The sequence below is a fragment of the Strongylocentrotus purpuratus genome, unplaced genomic scaffold (genome assembly GCF_000002235.5).
Source record: "Strongylocentrotus purpuratus isolate Spur 01 unplaced genomic scaffold, Spur_5.0 spur5_scaffold_19, whole genome shotgun sequence".
Taxonomy (NCBI): Eukaryota; Metazoa; Echinodermata; class Echinoidea; order Camarodonta; family Strongylocentrotidae; genus Strongylocentrotus; species Strongylocentrotus purpuratus.
This window is the reverse complement of record NW_022145604.1, coordinates 7,259,847-7,280,379: the sequence shown is the minus strand read 5'-3', so window position 1 is coordinate 7,280,379 and position 20,533 is coordinate 7,259,847. Positions and strand designations below refer to the sequence as shown.

At 38.6% G+C, this 20,533-nt stretch overlaps 1 protein-coding gene and 1 long non-coding RNA gene across 3 annotated transcripts; one reads left to right on the top strand and one right to left on the bottom strand.

Moving 5' to 3' along the window:
* The first annotated feature begins 3,123 nt into the window (after positions 1-3,123).
* LOC115925907 lies at positions 3,124-15,572 on the top strand. Of its 2 annotated transcripts, none has more exons than XR_004064848.1 (4): positions 3,124-3,232; positions 12,714-12,849; positions 13,169-13,234; positions 15,095-15,572. XR_004064848.1 is itself a non-coding variant. In XM_030989951.1 (4 exons), exons 1-4 carry the CDS (start codon positions 10,273-10,275, stop codon positions 15,106-15,108), a joined length of 333 nt encoding a protein of 110 aa, XP_030845811.1. In that variant the 5' UTR covers positions 10,235-10,272; the 3' UTR covers positions 15,109-15,572. The 2 variants fall into 2 exon arrangements, 1 of the variants encoding a protein (XP_030845811.1); XM_030989951.1 differs by lacking the exon at positions 3,124-3,232 and adding an exon at positions 10,235-10,389.
* Positions 15,573-18,550: 2,978 nt separating this feature from the next.
* On the bottom strand, positions 18,551-19,524 carry LOC115925996. The gene is made up of 2 exons (XR_004064918.1): positions 19,320-19,524; positions 18,551-18,642 (listed from the first exon to the last, which is right to left on the bottom strand). It is a non-coding gene; the product is annotated as an uncharacterized LOC115925996 (long non-coding RNA).
* Between the last annotated feature and the right edge of the window lie 1,009 nt (positions 19,525-20,533).

Sequence of the window (20,533 nt, the reverse complement as noted above, 5' to 3'; positions counted from 1 at the left end):
AGCGAGAGAGAAGAAAATAGATAGGGAAGAGAGAAAATGACGAGAAATTAAACTCCTAGACCGCTTCCAACACCTCTTAGGAAAGTCAATTTAAATTTTCAGAGTAAGTCCAGAGGTAGAGGTAGGGTGGAGGGGTGGTGGAGGTAGGGTGGAGGGTGGTAGAATTGTGAAGGGGTGGTAAAGGTAGGGGTGGTAGAGGCAGGGTAGTGGGGTGGTGGAGGTGAGGTGGAGGGGTGATGGAGGTAGGGTAGAGTGGTGGTAGAGGTAGGGTGGAGGAAGGGTGGAGGTAGAGTGGAGGGGTGGTAGAGGTGAGGCAGAGGGATGGTAGAGGTAGGGTGGAGGGGTAGAGGTAGGGCGGGAGAATGGCAGAGGTAGGATGGAGGGGTGTTAGGGGTAGGGTGGAGGGGTGGTAGAGGAAGGGGAGGGGCGGTAGAGGTAGGATAGTGGGGTGGTAGAGGTAGGGTGGTGGTCGAGGTAGGGTAGAGGGTGGTGGAAGTAGGGTGGAGGGGTGGTAGAGGTAGGGCGGAGGCAGGCGCGTACGCAGGGGGGGGGGGTGTTTTGGGGGTTAACCCCCCCCCCCTTGGTATTTTTATGTGTATAAACCCCCCTAAAAAAAATATATATATATTCACATGGCTGACCTAATAAAGGTGACCTTACCCCTCCCCCCCAACGGAGCAAAATGTCAAATTTTCAAATTTCGAGACCAAAAAAAAAAAAAAAAAAAAATGTCCTCTTAGGGGTAGGGTGGATGGAGGAGGGGTAGGGTGGATGGAGGAGAGGTACAGTGGATGGAGGAGAGGTAGGGTGGATGGAGGAGGGGTAGGGTTGATAGAGGAGAGGTAGGGTGGATGGAGGAACGGTAGAGTGGGTGGAGGATAGTTAGGGTGGGTGGATGAGAGGTAGGGGGTGGAGGAGGGTAGGGTGGGTGGAGGAGAGGCAGGGGTGGATGGAGGAGGGGTAGGGTGGATGGATGAGAGGTGGAGGTAAGGTGGATTGGAGGAGAGGTAGGGTGGTTGGAGGAGAGGTAGGGTGGTTGGAGGAGAGGTAGGGTAGATGGAGGAGAGGTAGGGGTAGGGTGGATGGAGGAGAGGAAGAGGTAGGGTGGATTGGAGGAGAGGTAGGGTGGATGGATGAGTGGTGGAGATAAGGTGGGTTGGAGGAGAGGTAGGGTAGATAGAGGAGAGGTAGGGTGAATGGGTAATACTGAAGCAACATACACAAATTGTGATATTATAAGTGATTTATTTATAACAACTTTACCATAAATGGTTAAATTTCTCATCTTTCAGAAATTTGGAATCGATTTAACCTTTTTTAGTTTCACAGACCAGTTCAGTCGATCACATTCTTTTTTAGTCTAGTTAAATATATACATAATTACTTGACTGGATTATCATCCCATCTTAAATCTTGTATAAACTCTATTTTAGGTGTCGTTGTTATTACATTTGTTTTCATGACATTTAAGCCTGGCCCAGCAAAATGTCCAAACCTTCTGACTTCTTCAAGTGAAATGTTAGCAGATTCAATGGAATTAAGAAAAAGGACAGCGTCATCGGCTAATTGTGATATTTTAAAAACTTTTGACATACCGTTATTTGCAGAGACGACCGTGATACCATGTATTTCATTATTTTGCTTGATTTTTAAGGCCATTACTTCAACAACAAGGATGAATAGTAACACAGAAAGCGGGCAGCCTTGCCTTATTCCTCGTCTTATTTCAAATTTTTGAGAAACCCAACAATTGTTTATCACACTTCCTATCGTATTAGCATAAATTACTTTGATCCAACCAATAAATTATTCTTTGAAATTGAGCTTATTCAATAATTGAAACAGAAAATCATGATTAACTACATCAAACGCTTTTTTAAAATCAAGAAAAAGAAATATACCTGGCGAATGACAGGATTCACAATATTCAATAATATCTTGAACTAAACGTAAATTTTGCATAGCAGAGCTTGTTTCAAGTAACCTGTCTGATCAGAGGATATCAATTTACATATAACATTTTTCAGTCTTTTACATAACACCTTAGCTAAGATCTTGTAGTCAGTGTTCAGTAAAGATATTGGTCTCCAGTTGTCCAAACACTGTTTATCCCCTTTCTTATATAACAAAGTTAGAATAGCTAATCTTTGGGATTCAGATAGTTTCTCTTGTTGAAAACCCTCATTTATACAGTCTATAACCAGATATTTTACGTCGTCCCAAAAACATTAAAAGAATTCCACAGACGAACCATCACTGCCAGGTGACTTGTTGTTTTTCATGGACACAATAGCCTGCCGACATTCTTCTTCAGTAACCAATCCTTCACATGACATTGCTTCATCGTCCGTCAAAGTCGGGATTTCGATTGAATCTAAATAATTATCAATTTCCGACAGTGTAGCTCCATCGGGCTTTTTAGAGTACAAAATTCATAGTACTTTATGATCTCTCTAAGTATAGTTTCTTGGTTAGTGAAATGTTTGCATTCTTCTTTATACAATCTATTTCGCCCCATGGATGCTCATCTGACCTTAATTGAATGCCTAAAACCCCTGAACTTCCGGGGGGCTCCCCTGGATGCTAATCTAACCTTTATTAAATGCCTAAAACCCCCGAGTTTCATGGGGCTCCGCCCCTTGACCCCCCACCGAGGCCTTTCCCCTGGACCCCACACCAATTTACGCTCCACTTGCTTCGCTCGCTTTACTCTACCTGATCGTAAATATTTTAGCCCTCCCTCCCCACTTTAAAGAACGTTGGCAGGGCCTTCGTAACATGGCTGCTGGTGATGCCGAGTTTTTTCTCCCCCCCCCCCATCGTTTTTGCTATTATGCAACTGCTCCCTCGTCCCTCGCATTTCGTCCCCCCCCCCCCCCCCCCACCGGTCATGAAAAGAAATCGCCGCCCTTGGATGCCAGAATGATGACATTGAGCATGATTACAATTTTGGATAAAAAATAATCAAAAAATATGTTCCGAGGTCATATTTATTACAATTTTTAAAAGTTTTATCCACCAGCAAGTTGTTGAATACTATATCAAAATATTCGGTGATTTTGTTGGTTACGAGCAGATGATCATGGCAGGATGTGATATTCTATAATAAAACTAGATGCTATCTAGACAGTACTTCAACAGAAAGCTGGATAGAGACACTCCGTCACATCAAGCTACGAGAAAGTATATCATCATCTCACAGAATTCTGCTCGAATACCGCATCGAAATCAGGTAGGCCCAATAGCCCTTACGTTATGCCTGTTGCATATGAGTCGTCTTTCTGCTTTCTGATTGCGTCAGTTTGTGATTGTACTGATAATGATATCGATTATTTAGGAGCGCTAAAACAAAGAGGACTTTTTCGCTCACCAAGTAACAGAATGTGAAGAGAGAAACTTAAAACTCATAAATAGGTAAATCTTACTTTATTACTGAGGATAGAGGTATTTTTAAGGGATCTTTTGAAAATGGTAAGACAGGTAAATTCTTTGATGGAAAGGGGATGTTTTCGATGCAGCCACTGTAAAACGTTTTTTTCGGTATAGTTGAGGGTCTGGATTTGGGAATAATTAGAGTAAATTCAGTTGTAGAGCATAGGTCTGCATTTCTCCAGACATTTCTTCGCCTCTTGCGCAGCGGGCTTTTAGTGCACATTAATCAGGAGCTTTGCGTTTGCAACTCTAATGAGTGAGATGGCCCAGTATTAAAACTTAACCGGGAGGTACCATGTTCGTAACACTAAAAGGCGCTAGATGTCCTTTAGTAAGGCATTAATCCTCATTATTCATACTGACTTATTACACTGACTGATTACTCACACTGACTTACATCTACTTTCTTAAAGTTGGCAACACTGTGACGTATCTTGCGAACCCCTCTCCAATTTGGTCTATACAGAAAATTTCATGAACTTTCATTTTCTCAGTTTTTGATGACAGAATAGATTGGTTTCATTCATTTCTGGATGTATAAAACATATTTGCAGCGATTATATTCAGGGTGAATGTATGATTGAAAATTTGTTGATGGAATTTATAAGCTTTTATATTTTTTTAGTACAGGGAAAATGGGTGATGGCCTCACAATTATGTTACAGAATTGCCAATTTGCACCGTGTTTGACTGATTGAATCTTCAAAAACTCTAAACTTTCTTATTTTTAATCGGTTTTTGCTCAATCGGTATTTACCCTGAACTTCCGGGGGCTCCGCCCCATGGATGTTCATCTGACCTTAATTAAATGCCTAAAACCCCTGACCCCCGCCGGGGCTGTGCCCCTGGACCCCACGCCAATTTACGCTCCACATGCTTCGCTCGCTTTGCTCTACCTGATCGTAAATACTTTAGCCCCCTCCCCACTTTGAAATGTGTTGGCAGGGCCTGCGTAACATGTAAGAGTGGTGGTGATTCCGAGTTTTTTTCTGCCCCCCCCCCCCCCCTCAACGTTTTTGGTAGAGGATAGTTCCTGGTTCTCAATATTACCTTCCAATAATAAAAAATGCAATATAAACTTATGTTTTGAAATAATTAAAAAAAACACAATATAAATATATGTTTTGAAAAGGGAATATAGGTGGGATAAGAGGAGGGAATCATATGCCTACTATAAGAGAGAGTTGAAGACGTTTTAAAGTATAAAGCCGTCATGAAGTGACTTTGTAAATGCTTGCAATTAGTTTTTTCTCACATATTTATACAGCATTGCAGAAAATGAAAGAAGAACTAGAAAGGAAGAAACAAACAAGCACACACACTAACAAACAAACAAATTGAGAAAGATATGAAAGCAAGAGTGAAATATTATTGAAGAAAGGAGAGAAAGAAAGATATGAAGGAAAAGTTGGAAGATATATCTTTGGCAAGCTCTGTCTCCTGTACAAAAGTGGTTCACGCATATCAGGGGCGTCGCCAAAGGGGGGGTGTGGGGGTGCGACACCCCCCCACCTGTCAGGATATTGTCGGTAAAATTGCGCTGCCGTCGGGAAAAAAAAAAGGGGGAGGGGAAAAAAGAGAGGGAAAAAAAGAGTAGGGAAAAAAAAGAGGGAAAAAAGAGAGGGAAAGGGAAAGAAAAAAAAAAGAAAAGGAAAAGAAAAGAAAGAAAGGAAAAGAAAGGAAAGAAAGGAAAAGAAAGGAAAGAAAAGAGAAGAAAGAAAGAGAAAAAAGAAAAAGAGGGAGGAGAGGAAAGAAAGGAAAAGAAAGAAAAAAGATTGAAAGGGAAACAAAAGAAACGGGGGATGAAAGAGAGGAGAGAGAGGGAAGGTAAGAGCCTGAGAGAGGAGAAGTGGGAGTAAAAGAGAGAAGGGGGTTTTGGGGTGGAGTAGTCTCGTCGAGGGAGCAAGAAAGACACGGGTAAATATGTAGCTGTGTCGGGTCAGCTGTGTCGGTATTCTTGCTCGATCCTCGTGTACTATATCAATGCAGAAGTTTGTCGGTGAGATGTATATTGTCGGTCGGCCGACAAGTTTTTTCCCCTACGAACTGTGACTTCTTATCCGCTGTGACGACTTCGAGAGTGACTACAACTATCCTATAATATCAGCTAAAGAAATCAGAGGTTTAAAATTTTCGGGGAAACTAAATTCAAACAAGGTTTAAGAGTCAACAACGGTACAACGAATCGTCTTCCTTTCTCTATATTGTGATGAAACGCCAAAAATTCCGCGCTTCGCGCGGAAGGGGAATCTTCATTTAGACGAGTCGAGAACGGTACAACGAATCGTATTCTTTCTCTAATAATTTAAGGAAACGTCAAAGCTTCCGCGCTTCGCGCGAGACTGGGAAACTGAATTCAGACAAATAGGGCTTATTAAAAGTCGAAAACGGTACAACGAATCGTGTTCTTTCTCTAATAATTTGAGGAAAAGTCAAAGCTTTCGCGCTTCGCGCGAGAGGGGGAAACTGAATTCAGATGAATAAGGCTTAATAAGATTCGAAAACGGTACGATGAATCGTCTTCCTTTCTCTATATTATGATGAAACGCCAAAAATTCCGCGCTTCGCGCGGAAGGCGAAAACTTCATTTACACGAGTCGAGAACGGTACGACGAATCGTCTTCTTTCTCTAATAATTTAAGGAAACGTCAAAGCTTCCGCGCTTCGCGCAAAGAGGGGGAAACTAAATTCAGACAAAATTAAAAGGGCTTATTCGAAAACGGTACAACGTATCGTGTTCTTTCTCTAATAATTTGAAGAAACGTCAAAGCTTTCGCGCTTCGCGCGAGAGGGGGAAACTGAATTCAGATGAATAGGGCTTAATAAGATTCAAAAACGGTACGATGAATCGTCTTCCTTTCTCTATATTATGATGAAACGCCAAAAATTCCGCGCTTTGCGCAGAAGGGGAAAACTTCATTTACACGAGTCGAGAACGGTACGACGAATCGTCTTCTTTCTCTAATAATTTAAGGAAACGTCAAAGCTTCCGCGCTTCGCGCAAGAGAGGGAAACTGAATTCAGACAAAATTAAAAGGGCTTATTAAGAGTCGAAAACGGTACAACGTATCGTGTTCTTTCTCTAATAATTTGAGGAGACGTCAAAGCTTTCGCGCTTTGCGCGAGAGGGGGAAACTGAATTCAGATGAATAGGGCTTATTAAGAGTCGAAAACGATACGACGAATCGTCTTCTTTCTCTAATGATTTAATGAAACGTCAAAACTTCCGCGCTTCGCGCGGAGGGGGGAAGCTTCATTCAGATAAGGATTAAGAGTCGAGAACAGTACACCGAATCGTCTGTTTTTTCTCATAATTTAATGAAACGTCAAAGCTTCCTCGCTTCGCGCGGGAGGGGGAGAAACTGAATTCAGACAAGGATTAAGAGTCGAGAACAGTACACCGAATCGTCTGCTTTTTCTCATAATTTAATGAAACGTCAAAGCTTCCGCGCTTTGCGCGGTAGGGGGGAACTGAATTCAGATGAATAGGGCTTATTAAGAGTCGAAAACGATACGACGAATCGTCTTCTTTCTCTAATGATTTAATGAAACGTCAAAACTTCCGCGCTTCGCGCGGAGGGGGGAAGCTTCATTCAGATAAGGATTAAGAGTCGAGAACAGTACACCGAATCGTCTGTTTTTTCTCATAATTTAATGAAACGTCAAAGCTTCCTCGCTTCGCGCGGGAGGGGGAGAAACTGAATTCAGACAAGGATTAAGAGTCGAGAACGGTACAGCAAATCGTCTTCTTTTTTATAATAATTTAATGAAACGTCAAAGCTTTCGCGCTTCGCGCGGGAGGGGGGGGGGGGGGGGGGGGGGAGGGGAGGGGGGGACTTCATTCAGCCAAGGATTACAAGTCGAAAACGGTTCAATTAATAGTCTTCTTTTCCATATAATTTAAGGAAACGTCTAAGCTTCCGCGCTTCGCGCGGGAGGCCCATCCACACCCCCCTAATGAGCGCGCTTTTAAGTGATTCTCTTACTCACTACCGCCCCTCCCTAAAATAAGATCCTAGCTCCGCGCCTGCATTAAAATATATAGCTATGATGCTGACTAAATTGAAGAAATAATTCGTATATTTATGTCGTCGAGGAAAATGACAATTTTGCGCATATGCAAGTACTATAGATAGTCCATAGGAAAAACAATTTAGCCTTCGGCCCCAGATTTATAGGGTTGACTTTGTAGATATTGGACATTTAATTTTGTCGGTAATTGGTGGCTAGTTTTGTCGGTAATCGTTGGCCTCTACACCCCCCCCCCCCCCCCCCCCCCCCCCCCCCCTGAAAAAGGTCTAGCGACGCCCCTGATAGCGCATGCGCAGCAGCTTTGTAAGGTAATATTAAGACCCAGGAACTATCCTCTACCGTTTCTGCTCATTACGCCACTGCTCCCTCGTACCTCGCATTTCGTCCCCCCGGCCATGAAAAGAAATCGCCGTCCCTGGATGCCAGAATGATGACATTGAGCATGATTACAATTTTGGATAAAAAATAATCAAACAATTCGTCGCTGTTTTCACGAAGTGACGGTAGTGGAAAAAAAATGCATTCACTTTGCGTTATGATTTTCCTCGCTACCGTCACTTCGTGAAAACAAGGACGAATTTGTTCCGAGGTCATATTTAATCCAATTTTTGAAAGGTTTATCCACCAGCATGTTGTTGAATACTATATCCAATTATGCGGGGATTTTGTTGATTACGAGCAGATGATCATGGCAGGATGTGATATTCTATATGAAACTAGATGCTATCTAGACAGTACTTCAACAGAAAGCTGGATAGAAACATTCCGTCACATCAAGCTACGAGAAAGTATATCATCATCTCACAGAATTCTGCTCGAATACCGCATTGAAATCAGGTAGGCCCTACATCCCTTACGTTATGCCTGTTGCACACGAGTCGTCTTTCTGATTGCGTCAGTTTGTGATTGTACTGATAATGATATCGATTATTTAGGAGCGCTAAAACAAAGAGGACTTTTTGGCTTACCAAGTAACAGAATGTGAAGAGAGAAACTTAAAACTCATAAACAGGTCAATCATACTTTATTACTGAGGAAAGAGGTATTTTTTAGGGATCTTTTGGAAATGGTAAGACAGGTTAATTCTCTGGTGGAAAGGGGGATGTTTTTAAGCAGGCACTGTAAAACGTTTTTTCGGTATAGTTGAGGGTCTGGATTTGGGAATTATTAGAGTAAATTCAGTTGTAGAGCATAGGTCTGCATTTCTCCAGACATTTCTTCGCCTCTTGCGCAGCGGGCTTTTAGTGCACATTAATCAGGAGCTTTGCTTTTGCAACTCTAATGAGTGAGATGGCCCAGTATTAAAACTTAACCGGGAGGTACCATGTTCGTAACACTAAAGGGCGGTAGATGTCCTTTTGTAAGGCATTAATCCTCATTATTCATACTGACTTATTACACTGACTCCTTACTCACACTGACTTACATCTACTTTCTTAAAGTTGGCAACACTGTGACGTATCTTGCGAACCCCTCTCCAATTTGGTCTTTACAGAAAATGTCATGAACTTTCATTTTCTCAGTTTTTGATGACAGAATAGATTGGTTTCATACATTTCTGGATGTATAAAACATATTTGCAACGATTATATTCAGGGTGAATGTATGATTGAAAATTTGTTGGTGGAATTTATAAGCTTTTATATTCTTTTAGTACAGGGAAAATGGGTGATGGCCTCACAACATATGTTACAGAATTGCCAATTTGCACCGTGTTTGATTGATTGAATCTTCAAAAACTCTATACTTTCTTATTTCTAATCGGTTTTTGCTCAGTCGGTTTTTACCCTGAACTTCTGGGGGCTCCGCCCCAAGGATCTTCATCTTACCTTAATTAAATGCTTAAAACCCCTGACCCCCGCCGGGGCTGTGCCCCTGGACCCCACGCCAATTTAAGCTCCACTTGCCTCGCTCGCTTTGCTCTACCTGATCGTAAATACTTTAGCCCCCCTCCCCACTTTGAAAAAACGTTGGCAGGGCCTGCGTAACATGTAAGAGTGGTGGTGATTCCGAGGTGTTTTTCTGCCCCCCTAACGTTTTTGGTAGAGGATAGTTCCTGGTTCTCAATATTACCTTCCAATAATAAAAAATGCAATATAAATTTATGTTTTGAAATAATTTTTAAAAAACGCAATATAAATATATGTTTTGAAAAGGGAATAGAGGTGGGATAAGAGGAGGGAATCATATGCCTAGTATAAGAGAGAGTTGAAGACGTTTTGAAGTATAAAGCCGTCATGAAGTGACTTTGTAAATGCTTGCAATTAGTTTTTTCTCACATAATTATATGGCATTGCAGAAAAGGAAAGAAGAAATAGAAAGGAAGAAACAAACAAGCACACACACTAACAAACAAACAAATTAATAAAGATATGAAAGAAAGAGTGAAATATTATTGAAGAAAGGAGAGAAAGAAAGATATGAAGGAAAAGTTGGAAGATATATCTTTCGCAAGCTCTGTCTCCTGTACAAAAGTGGTTCATGCATATAGCGCATGCGCAGCAGCTTTGTAAGGTAATATTAAGACCCAGGAACTATCCTCTACCGTTTCTGCTCATTACGCCACTGCTCCCTCGTCCCTCGCATTTCGTACCCCCGGCCATGAAAAGAAATCGCCGACCCTGGATGCTAGAATGATGACATTGAGCATGATTACAATTTTTGATAAAAATAATCAAACAATTTGTTCCGAGGTCATATTTTTTCATAAGTTTTATCCACCAGCAAGTTGTTGAATAATTATGCGGTGATTTTGTTGTTTACGAGCAGATGATCATGGCATGATGTGATATTCTATAATAAAACTAGATGCTATCTAGTCAGTACTTCAACAGAAAGCTGGATAGAGACACTCAGTCACATCAAGCTACGAGAAAGTATATCATCATCTCACAGAATTCTGCTCGAATACCGCATCAAAATCAGGTAGGCCCAATAGCCCTTACGTTATGCCTGTTGCATATGAGTCGTCTTTCTGATTGCGTCAGTTTGTGATTGTACTGATAATGATATCGATTATTTAGGAGCGCTAAAACAAAGAGGACTTTTTCGCTTACCAAGTAACAGAATGTGAAGAGAGAAACTTAAAACTCATATATAGGTAAATCATACTTTATTATTGAGGGAAGAAGTATTTTTTTGAAGGGATCTTTTGAAAATGGTAAGACAGGAAAGGGGGATATTTTCGAAGCTGAGTTGAGGGTCTGGATTTGGGAATAATTAGAGTAAATTCAGTTGTAGAGCGTAGGTCTGCATTTCTCCAGACATTTCTTCGCCTCTTGCGCAGCGGGCTTTTAGTGCACAATAATCAGGAGCTTTGCTTTTGCAACTCTAATGAGTGAGATGTATGGTGGCCCTGGAGGGACATCGCGAATAGACGAAATCGCGAATTATTCACGACAAAATTGGCGACGAAATTCACGACGTCGTCAATTTCGTCGTGTATAATTGGCGATAACATTCACGACGAGATTCACGGCTGGCTGGTTTCGTCGCCAATTTCGTCGTGAATAATTCGCATTTTCGTCTACTGGCGACGTTGTGAATTTTATCGCCAATTATTCACGACGAAATTGACGATATCGTGAATTCGTCGCCAATTTCGTCGTGAATAATTCGCGATCTCATCTATTTGCGATGTCCCTTCAGGGCCACCATAGAAATGGCCCAGTATTAAAACTCGTAATGGGGAGGTCCCGTGTTCGTAACACTAAAGGGCGCTAGGTGTCCTTTGGTAAGGCATTAATCCTCATTTACTCATACTGACTTATTACACTGACTCATTACTCACACTGACTTTAATACATCTACTTTCCTAAAGTTGGCAACACTGTGACGTATCTTGCGAACCCCTCTCCAATTTGGTCTGTGCAGAAATTGTCATGAACTTTCATTTTCTCAGTTATTGATGACAGAATAGATTGGTTTCATACATTTCTGGATGTATAAAACATATTTGCAACGATTATATTCAGGGTGAATGTATGATTGAACATTTTTTGATGGAATTTATAAACTTTTAAAGTTTGTAAAGTCGTTTAGTACAGGGAAAATGGGTGATAACCGTGTTTGATTGATTGAATCTTCAAAAACTCTATACTTTCTAATTTTTATTCGGTTTTTGCTCAAACTTTCACTGACCCGTTCCTCTCATTCTTCTGTTTTCATTTTGTTTAACAACTCAATATCAGGGGGACTTCCCCTTTTAGAAAATTGAGTAAATTGGTACAAATAGGAGGTTAAAAAACACAATTGTTTATTGGGAATATTATACCACCACTAGCTAATGTATGTTTACCCAATTTCGGGTACATTTTACCAAACAAACATGCTCAAATTATAATGGCTCATACCCAAGCATGAATTTGAAACAGTTAGTGTTTTGAAAGTAGTTAATAATTTGGGAAGGTAAGTTTAAAGATAATCTTGAGTTCTGGTAAATATAGAAAATAAATTCTCACAGAATCCAACGAAATTTACACAAAAAGTTCAATATTACAAATAAATGACATGTGCAAAATAATTTTGGTAAAAAATGTATAGTGGCTAAGAAATGAGCATAATATGAAGATAAGGAAATCTGCTGCAGGATAAACAATCCAGAATAAATCGTAGCAATTTTCTCTCAAAATACGATTTCCATACCAGAGCTCACTGAGATTAGCTTTACGTAAGTATGAGTAATGTTTCAAGGTAGTATATATGTCAAGCACTGTTTTTAGATCATTCTTTAAATTCATTTTCTAAATATTTTCTGTGCCATGATAGCATGTTAAAGACATTATATTCTCCTACTTCTATTCTTTGGAAAAATGGAACTATTCGTTGAATCATTATTATCTTATTATCAAGGAGGGTGGGGGTAAAGACAGCAGTGCAGAAGGGAACAACGTCTTTTAACAGGGCATTCAAAACATACTCAGTTGTTTGATTTCAGAAAGCGGAGAATATGATTAAATGGAGACATTCGGAAGCCTTCCGCCTTGCATTCATCACAGTAAACCGCAATTCCCGTATTTTAGGGCAGCCTGCCGTCTTGCTGCCCGTTATTTTTGGCCTAATTTGTTCTTTAAAAAAATTTTTTTAATAATATATTGTTCGATTTCGGCTTTCTTTTCATTCTTGATGAGTGGTAAAAGGAAAGTTTCAGTACGTCACTATTCTATGCTGACATTTTTAATTGTGTTGCAATGTCACCGTAACTTCGACCAAATGATCAAAATGTGTCATGTTTATTCTATTTTCCTTAGACTTTGAAAATGGCGTCAAAAACCATGATTGCTCTCTACTTTCTGATTGCCTTGGCCGTGGCAGCAAGTGTTTTAGTCCAGGAAGATGAGATCGAAAATTCCGCTGCGTTGAGTGCCGAGGAGAACCATATCAGCGGTAAGCAATTTATTTATAATGGTATTAACCAACTAAACGAATACGATTTCTTTTTTTTTAACCTAAAGCAATACCAATAGTCGTATGCTTGTGCGGTCACCTATTGAAATGTGCCAACATGGCAATGATGTTTTGACATAATCCGACCAGATTTGTAGAAAGTTTGCACTTTTAGAAAGATACTTTTTATCACTTCTTATCCTGGCCGATGATATTTAGTGATAACTTTAATTACCAACCAAGTTTTGTTTGATTAGATTTGACTTATTGATTTATTATTGTTTCGGTTATTTTGTTGTCTTTTATTTTTGTATTGCAGTTACAGAGGATGGAGTTTGTGATGGTCTGAGTGGAAATGCAAAAGATTTGTGTCTGCATGGCGGAGGTATGAACAATATTTCCAAATCTAAAGAAAAATGCATACGACATAAAATGCTCCTTCTATGAATGATAATAATCCACCTCTCAATTTTTTGATTCGACACCTCTATCACGTAGTCATGAAAATGAGAAAAGTCAAGGAAGACAAGCTTGTAAAGTGGGCAAGATAATATTTCTTCCGCTGTAATCTATACACCTCCGTTACCAGCCTCAAAATGATCGATGACATTTTTAACGTAATGATTAAGTTGATGATAACAATACTTTTAAAGATAAAGACCAGTTATGGTCATGCGTTGCATTGTGAAAGAAACGTTGTGGAATCGATCAGAAAAGGTTGATCATCTAGCATATAAGTATTGGTGTGTACTGCAAGGTTCTGGAATCATCAAAATGATAAGAAATTTGGCCCACTCTTCGTGAAGTTACAAGCCCTGTACACAGAAAGATGTATATGGGACTATACGCACACGTGCGCGACACATGCGTTTATCTCTCACACACCAATAGATAAACTAATTTACCAAATATATCAATTAGTAGGCGGTTTCCCGGCAAAATTTGTATCATCATGTATTAGTCAAAACATATTCTTTCACATGATTGGTAATAAGAGCTTCCATTTAATTTTTTGATATTGGGGCGTTTCCAACACTGGTCTTTACTTTTAACGCTGATATATGATTCGTGGATGTCCAGTACACGCATAAACAATGTTATTGGTAATATTGACGATGGTCATGATCACCGGCATTGTAATTATAAATTAGTGTGTTGTTTTAAAGACTACAAATTAAGTAGTACTCGACAAGCTTGACACAAGAAGGCTTTTAAGTGCGGTAATGTTTAAACAAGCATGCATCTTCCCATTTTTACCTCTTATATTCAAAATTGTACCAAACTCTACACTGCTTTAAAGCCCAAGTCCACTCCAAAATAACTTACTTTCAATAGAACCAGAAAAATCAGACAAACCAATCAAAAAAAGTCTGAGCAAAATCAGATAACTAATAAGAAAGTTATGAATTTTTAATGACATTAAAAACTTTGAAAATCACTACACAAATTGGCAACTCACTCATGAGTCTGCGACGTATGGTCCTCACTATCCACTAATTATTTTCTTTATATTGATAATATAAATTTCCTATTTTCACCCTAAGAATCATATTTCTTCACTCCAGCATCCAAGTTAGATTGTTAGTATTTTTTGATGTGTGGATGCACAAATAAAGAGTTATTTATGTCCAGTTAAATCATGAAAAATTTTGATAAACTATTTATATAAAAATCAATAATTATGAAATACAATATTCAAAAAATAGTATCAATTCTTCAAAATTCATAAAAGTTTTTGGGAAATGTCATGCACGCAATATGATACAAATCATATAACCTGGGCAAAGGCATTGGGAAATCAAGTTTTGGGGGATAAAAAGGGAAATTAATGGGATTAAACTATATAAAGCAATTGATAAGTTGTGAGGACATGACGTCACAAACTGATAACCATCTTGACAAATTGTGTTGTGATTCTCATTGCTCCATAGTTTTACATACTTTTTCAAAATTCATAACTTTCTTATTAGTTATCCGATTTTGCTCAAACGTTTTTTGATTGGTTTGTCTGAATTTCTGCTTTTATTGTAAGCAAGTTATTTTAGGAGTGGACTTGCCCTTTAAGAGTGCATATTATTATACACATCTTCATTATCCCGCTAGCAGAATCACACCATATCATATAACACTACTGTTTCTGAAATGCAATCGGTGCATGCGCATTGTAAGGATACAGCAAAAAAATACCTTAGAAGATAATTATATGTTTAATAAATCTTTATATTGTCCCTTTTCTTTATTACAGCTCAGGGGAAATAAGCGCATCGAGAAGTTCGTGAAGCTTACTAGCTGGATCTTTTCCATGTGCCTGTGGTCACACGTCTTCTCTGTTTGTTGAGACCTTTCTCAAATCGATGCGAGAAAAAAAAATCATCGGTGATCAGCCATCACTGACCTTAATCCTAACCCCAACGAATTCATAACTTTGCCTCTAAAATATTAAAAAAAATCAATAACTATATCTAGTCCATTTTGAATCTCGTTTCAAAAGTAAAGTATCAATATGCTTATATGAAGCCCAATATAGTTTTGTGTTGACAACAGGTTCGTCAATTCACTAGAAATTTGATTGTTGATATAATGCATTAAAGAGTACAATTTTGTACATGTGCTCCATAATTTATGTAGAAAAAAACGTGCAAAGGAAACCATTGAGGTGTATACATCAATAAGAATCAATGATCTAAATTCTAAACAGTATGTTCCGATTGTAAATTGTCAAATTTTTGATCAACAGCTTCATTCTCTGACACATTGTGCACAAAAGGGTCTCATTAAATGCAATGACGTAATAATTCCTCCTCAGGTAATTTACTTTTGTTCATGTCGTGAAAGGAGTAACTATGAAAAGTAGAGAGGAGAGAGAGATGGGGAGAGATATAAATATGGAGCAGGCATATCAGAGAGGTAGAGAGAGAGATTGTGGAAATCTTATAGAGAAGAGGATATGAGAGAGAGAGAGAGAGAGAGATATGATAGAAAGAGGGAGAGAAAAGAATAAGCATGGAGCAGGCATATAAATAGAGAGAGAGAGAGATTGAAGCAAGTCTGTATAGAAAATACGAGAGAGAGAGAGAGAGAGCGAGAGAGAGAGAGAGAGAGAGAGAGAAACAGATGAGGCAGGGAGATCTCTATAATGTTCAGTTTATCAGTTAAATACAAACACCTTCAGAAACTATAGTAATAACTGTCCATTGTCTATCTCTTTACGTTATGTTGATGATGATGATAATGGTTTCTTTGATCTGTTAATTCACAGACGTAATCATCCAAAGATATCAAACAGGAAACTGTGTGAGAGAGAGAAAGAGAGAGAGAGAGGGGGAGGAGGAAAGAGAGAGAGAGACAGACAGACAGAGGATGGAGAGAGAGAGAGAAAGAGATCATACCTGTATATGTCAAATGTGAGTTGCGTCTTGCTGATATTTATTACATCGATTAGAAGAGGAAATAGACCAGATAAATACAATTTTTTCTTTAAATTTTGAAACGTTTCTTCTGAGAACCATTCAGCATCTCTTTCAAAAAACATACAATATACGAAATCGCTCATTATTGATAGAACCTTTGTTTTAAGTCAATTTAGATCATTCTTAATTGCATCTACATGGCAGTTTACAAAGGTTTAAACATATTTCTTACATGTACATCACCTTAAAATATTAACATTACATAGTTTATTATATCTTAACCGAATGTAAACATATCTTTGTATCATTATTACATGTACCATCTTACCTCTGCAGTAACTGACATTTAAAACTTATATCATTATATTTGGCATTGATTGGCAGATGTTGAAGTTGAAAAAAAGAAGAATACAATACAGAAAGAAAGTATAATAGTTTCATGGTCAAAAGCATATCCGGAAATGCATTGTACATTTGAAAACAATATGATTTTGTAATACAATGACAAACATTTGTGTATGTGCGCGTGTGTGTGTCTGTGTGTGAGCGTGCGTGAGCGTGTGCGTGTGTGTGTGCGTATAGGAGCGGGCAGTCACGCGCAAGACTAAACTTTATTGGATTTTTCTCATCATTATTTGAATAAGGTCATACAGAAAGATGCACACTCTCATTTTATTGAGCGACAAATAGACATAGGATGCGGAAAGGTTATTCATGTTAATGGTGCTTTGGTAGAGTGATTAGAAAATATATCACTCCACTCTGAAGTCCAATCACTTACATGCCAAGGGCTACTAATTTCACTCAAAACTTGAGTGTGCTGGGACTCAAATTGGTTACCTTTTCTTCCTGATAAAAACAGGTTTCTACAATTTAAAGTTAGGCTACAGAGTGTGACCAAAGTGCTAACGTCACATTCGCTCGTCGATCCGGTTACTGGTTCTATAAAAAAAAAAGTCTGCGCATTAGGCTCACCGCAAAATCATTCAAGCAGCAGGCTGCGACAGGGCGAATTCATTGTTTGGGGCTGGTGTGGTCGAACACAACACCATTGTTTGGAACCATCAATCTTGACAACTTGGCCAGCACGATGTCATACTTCTGTACTCCGTTCAACAAAGATTGTGGTTAAAAAAGGGTTGATGAACCTGGCTTAGGGTAGGTCACGATGAACAGGTCATAAGGTCGAACGGTGAAGCTCCTCACGCGTTTAAGGACCTTAAGAGGCATAATATTTGGTAGGATCACGCCTTCGCGCTCGTAACACGTCTCGACGCCGCATGCCGGAACATTGGAAGAAAATCCAGCGCTCATATTTGTTTTTCTGCCTTAAACAGTATCCGCGTAAAAAATAAGATAAAATGCCAGCACATTAGTAAAGATGCAGTTGCTTTGGAATATTGATATCAAAGATCGGTAGGAGGCGTAGCCTAAATGTATTAGGTTGTGTTCTTAGGCCTATACATAGGTCGTTAACATAGTATTCAAAAATAGATCTTTTTCAATAGCGTACTAGCTACAGGGTGCGCGAGGAGGGGGACACGGGGCTCTAAATCCGTGGGGTGAGGAGGGCCAAACAGAAAGAAAGAGAGAGAGAGAGAAGGACGTGATAAGGGCAACGTTGATGTTTGCATTATTGTTATATTCTAATAAGGGAAGTTAACGTTCTTGCATATAAATCCAAATGTTGACAAACGAATCTACCCTACCCACCCCCTCCCCCTTCGACACGAATAAAGGACCCTATTCACAAAACTTCTTATCAATAACAAATACTACGTTTCTATGACATGTTTGCTCCTAGCAAATCAAATGCCACGATTTCAGTAGCTGAAAACAGTTATTGTAACTTGTTATTGAGAACAGGTTTATGAAACGAGGCCCAGGTATATCATGCCTAGTACATTTGGCATGTGTAATAAAAGTGACAATTAATATCAGTGACAGTCCTTCCCTTTACAGTAACGTATCTTTATAATTGTAGGTATGATAGGATTCTGCTATATTTGAATAAACTATGTAATCCATTGAGTTTGAAATGATAAATTACATGCTTTTAAATAATAATAATACTACAAAACTATTATAATAAAGATACTACTACTAGGCCTACTAATAATACTGTCAAGAATAATTATTACAAACATTATCGAGTATTTAACCCCACCACTCCATCCCTCATTCTATTTTTTCTCTCCCACCCTGTGATGGAATACGGACTCAAAGGATTTATGTGACTTCTAGTTTAAACACGTTGTTGCAATTCAATGATGAAACAAAGGAGACATCCGTTTAACTCATGTTGGTTCCTTTATTGTGACACTGTCGTGGACCATCATTGGAAAGTGAAGAGAAAAAATTCAACAACTGTGTGGGATAATTCCTGCAAAATACAACAAATGAAAACACTAAATATATGTTCTAGCAATACGTTTAACACTTAGCAATCCAATTTCCACATATACTCAAGTTCCATTCTTGTGTCAGTGAATCTAAATTTTATAGTTATAATAATATGCCAACTTTCAATAAACCATAAATCTTTAAAGAAGCATTAAATGCATAATCATAGACAAAAAGAATAATCAATAACACAAACAAGAAACTTTCTCAAGCCCTAAAACGAGACTAACAATCATGAACTTATCACATTATCTCTAAAATGATATTCATCCGCACATTAAATCGTGCGTGAAGAGGTTCTCGTAACTAAGATACCTTCACACGTACATACGCAAGTAAACATAGTTTGGTCTTAACTTATTCAAAGTCTACCCATGCTCATAATTAACTAAGTTAAATTCACATATCATCTTCCTGACAACCATCAATTTTAAACTACTTTATCTTTTCACAAAGGAAAAGGTCTTCAAAAGACCGTCTTAACTATCAATCAAACTTTCAACGAATCCATGTTCGCGATTCGTTTCACGTCACTACACACATTCATATAGGCTATCGCTTCCATCGTGCGACTGTAATCTCTATAACTTGCAACTACTTTCAGTGGCATTTTAAAGCACTGTATTTTAAGAAATATAACTCAATGAATAAACATACCTTAAGGATTATCTAAAGAGTTCCCAACTCAACATAGAAATGCTGGAACTGCAAGCAAACTGCTAAACTGTTAGCGACTGTCGTCGCTGTTGGCGAACTGCCATTACGTAGATAACAACTCTCGTCTTCCCCTTCTTCTCCGAACTATTTCTTCTAGTCTCGTCACAAGTCTTAAACATAACTTTCAGAACAAGAAAAGGGTCATTCCATGAAACACCCCCTCCTTCTCTCTGTCTCTCCCTGTCTCGTTTCCTCTACCTCTCTCTCTCTCTCTCTCTCAAATCTCTTCTCTCCTTCACTCTTCTACAAATCACTTTGAGGAAAGAACACCCTAGGATTCTCCTTGGTCAAACTTGAAGATGTACCAACAGAAAAAGAAAATAACTAACCCTAACTGTCGGAATTCCGTGATGTGTAAACTAAGTTAGAAAACTACACTTTATAGGCCCTACTTCTTTTAATGGGACGAATTAACAGACTGTAAAAAACATGGTGGTAAAAATTTACCCAGTATTCGACTTTAAAAAATGCAACATGCATGTTTGGTGGGTAGAATTTCACAGCTGTGCTAAACAAAATTAAATTTACCCAAAATAGGGCAATGTTTTACCCAACAAACATAATATGTTCTCTTTGTAGCTCATATTGGGTACATATTTTTTACCCCACTTATTTGCAGTGTAAAAAAACCTACCCTTTCTCGACCGTCTTCTTATATATGTTTTGAAATCTTGGTAATAATATACCAGCTCCGTCATTAGAGTACGATTCATTCAAACCGTTTACAATGACACAAACAACTTACACATACAGAGGCATTTTAGGAGATAGATCAAATGCTGTTAATAAAGACATATGTCAGCAACCTTTCCAGCAGGACGTTTAGCAAACAATGTCTACTGATAGAGCTTAACATGTACAAATTTACTTTGACAGTGATAAACATTAGAATGTAAATGTAACTTTAAATGCACAAACATTTCCATGAAGATATTTTTCAATGCACTAGATAGAACAAATTAAGGTGAGAGATACCTGGTATAAAACGTGCAATTACCTGTAGTTTAAATGCTGAACAAATTCAAATTCAAACTCAAATTCAAAATCAAACTCAAATTAAAATTCAAGCTTTATTGATTCCAATCCAAACAGATAGGATCATGATAATGAGTAAATGATAGCATGTGTAATTGAGCCCACTTGTGACAACAAAA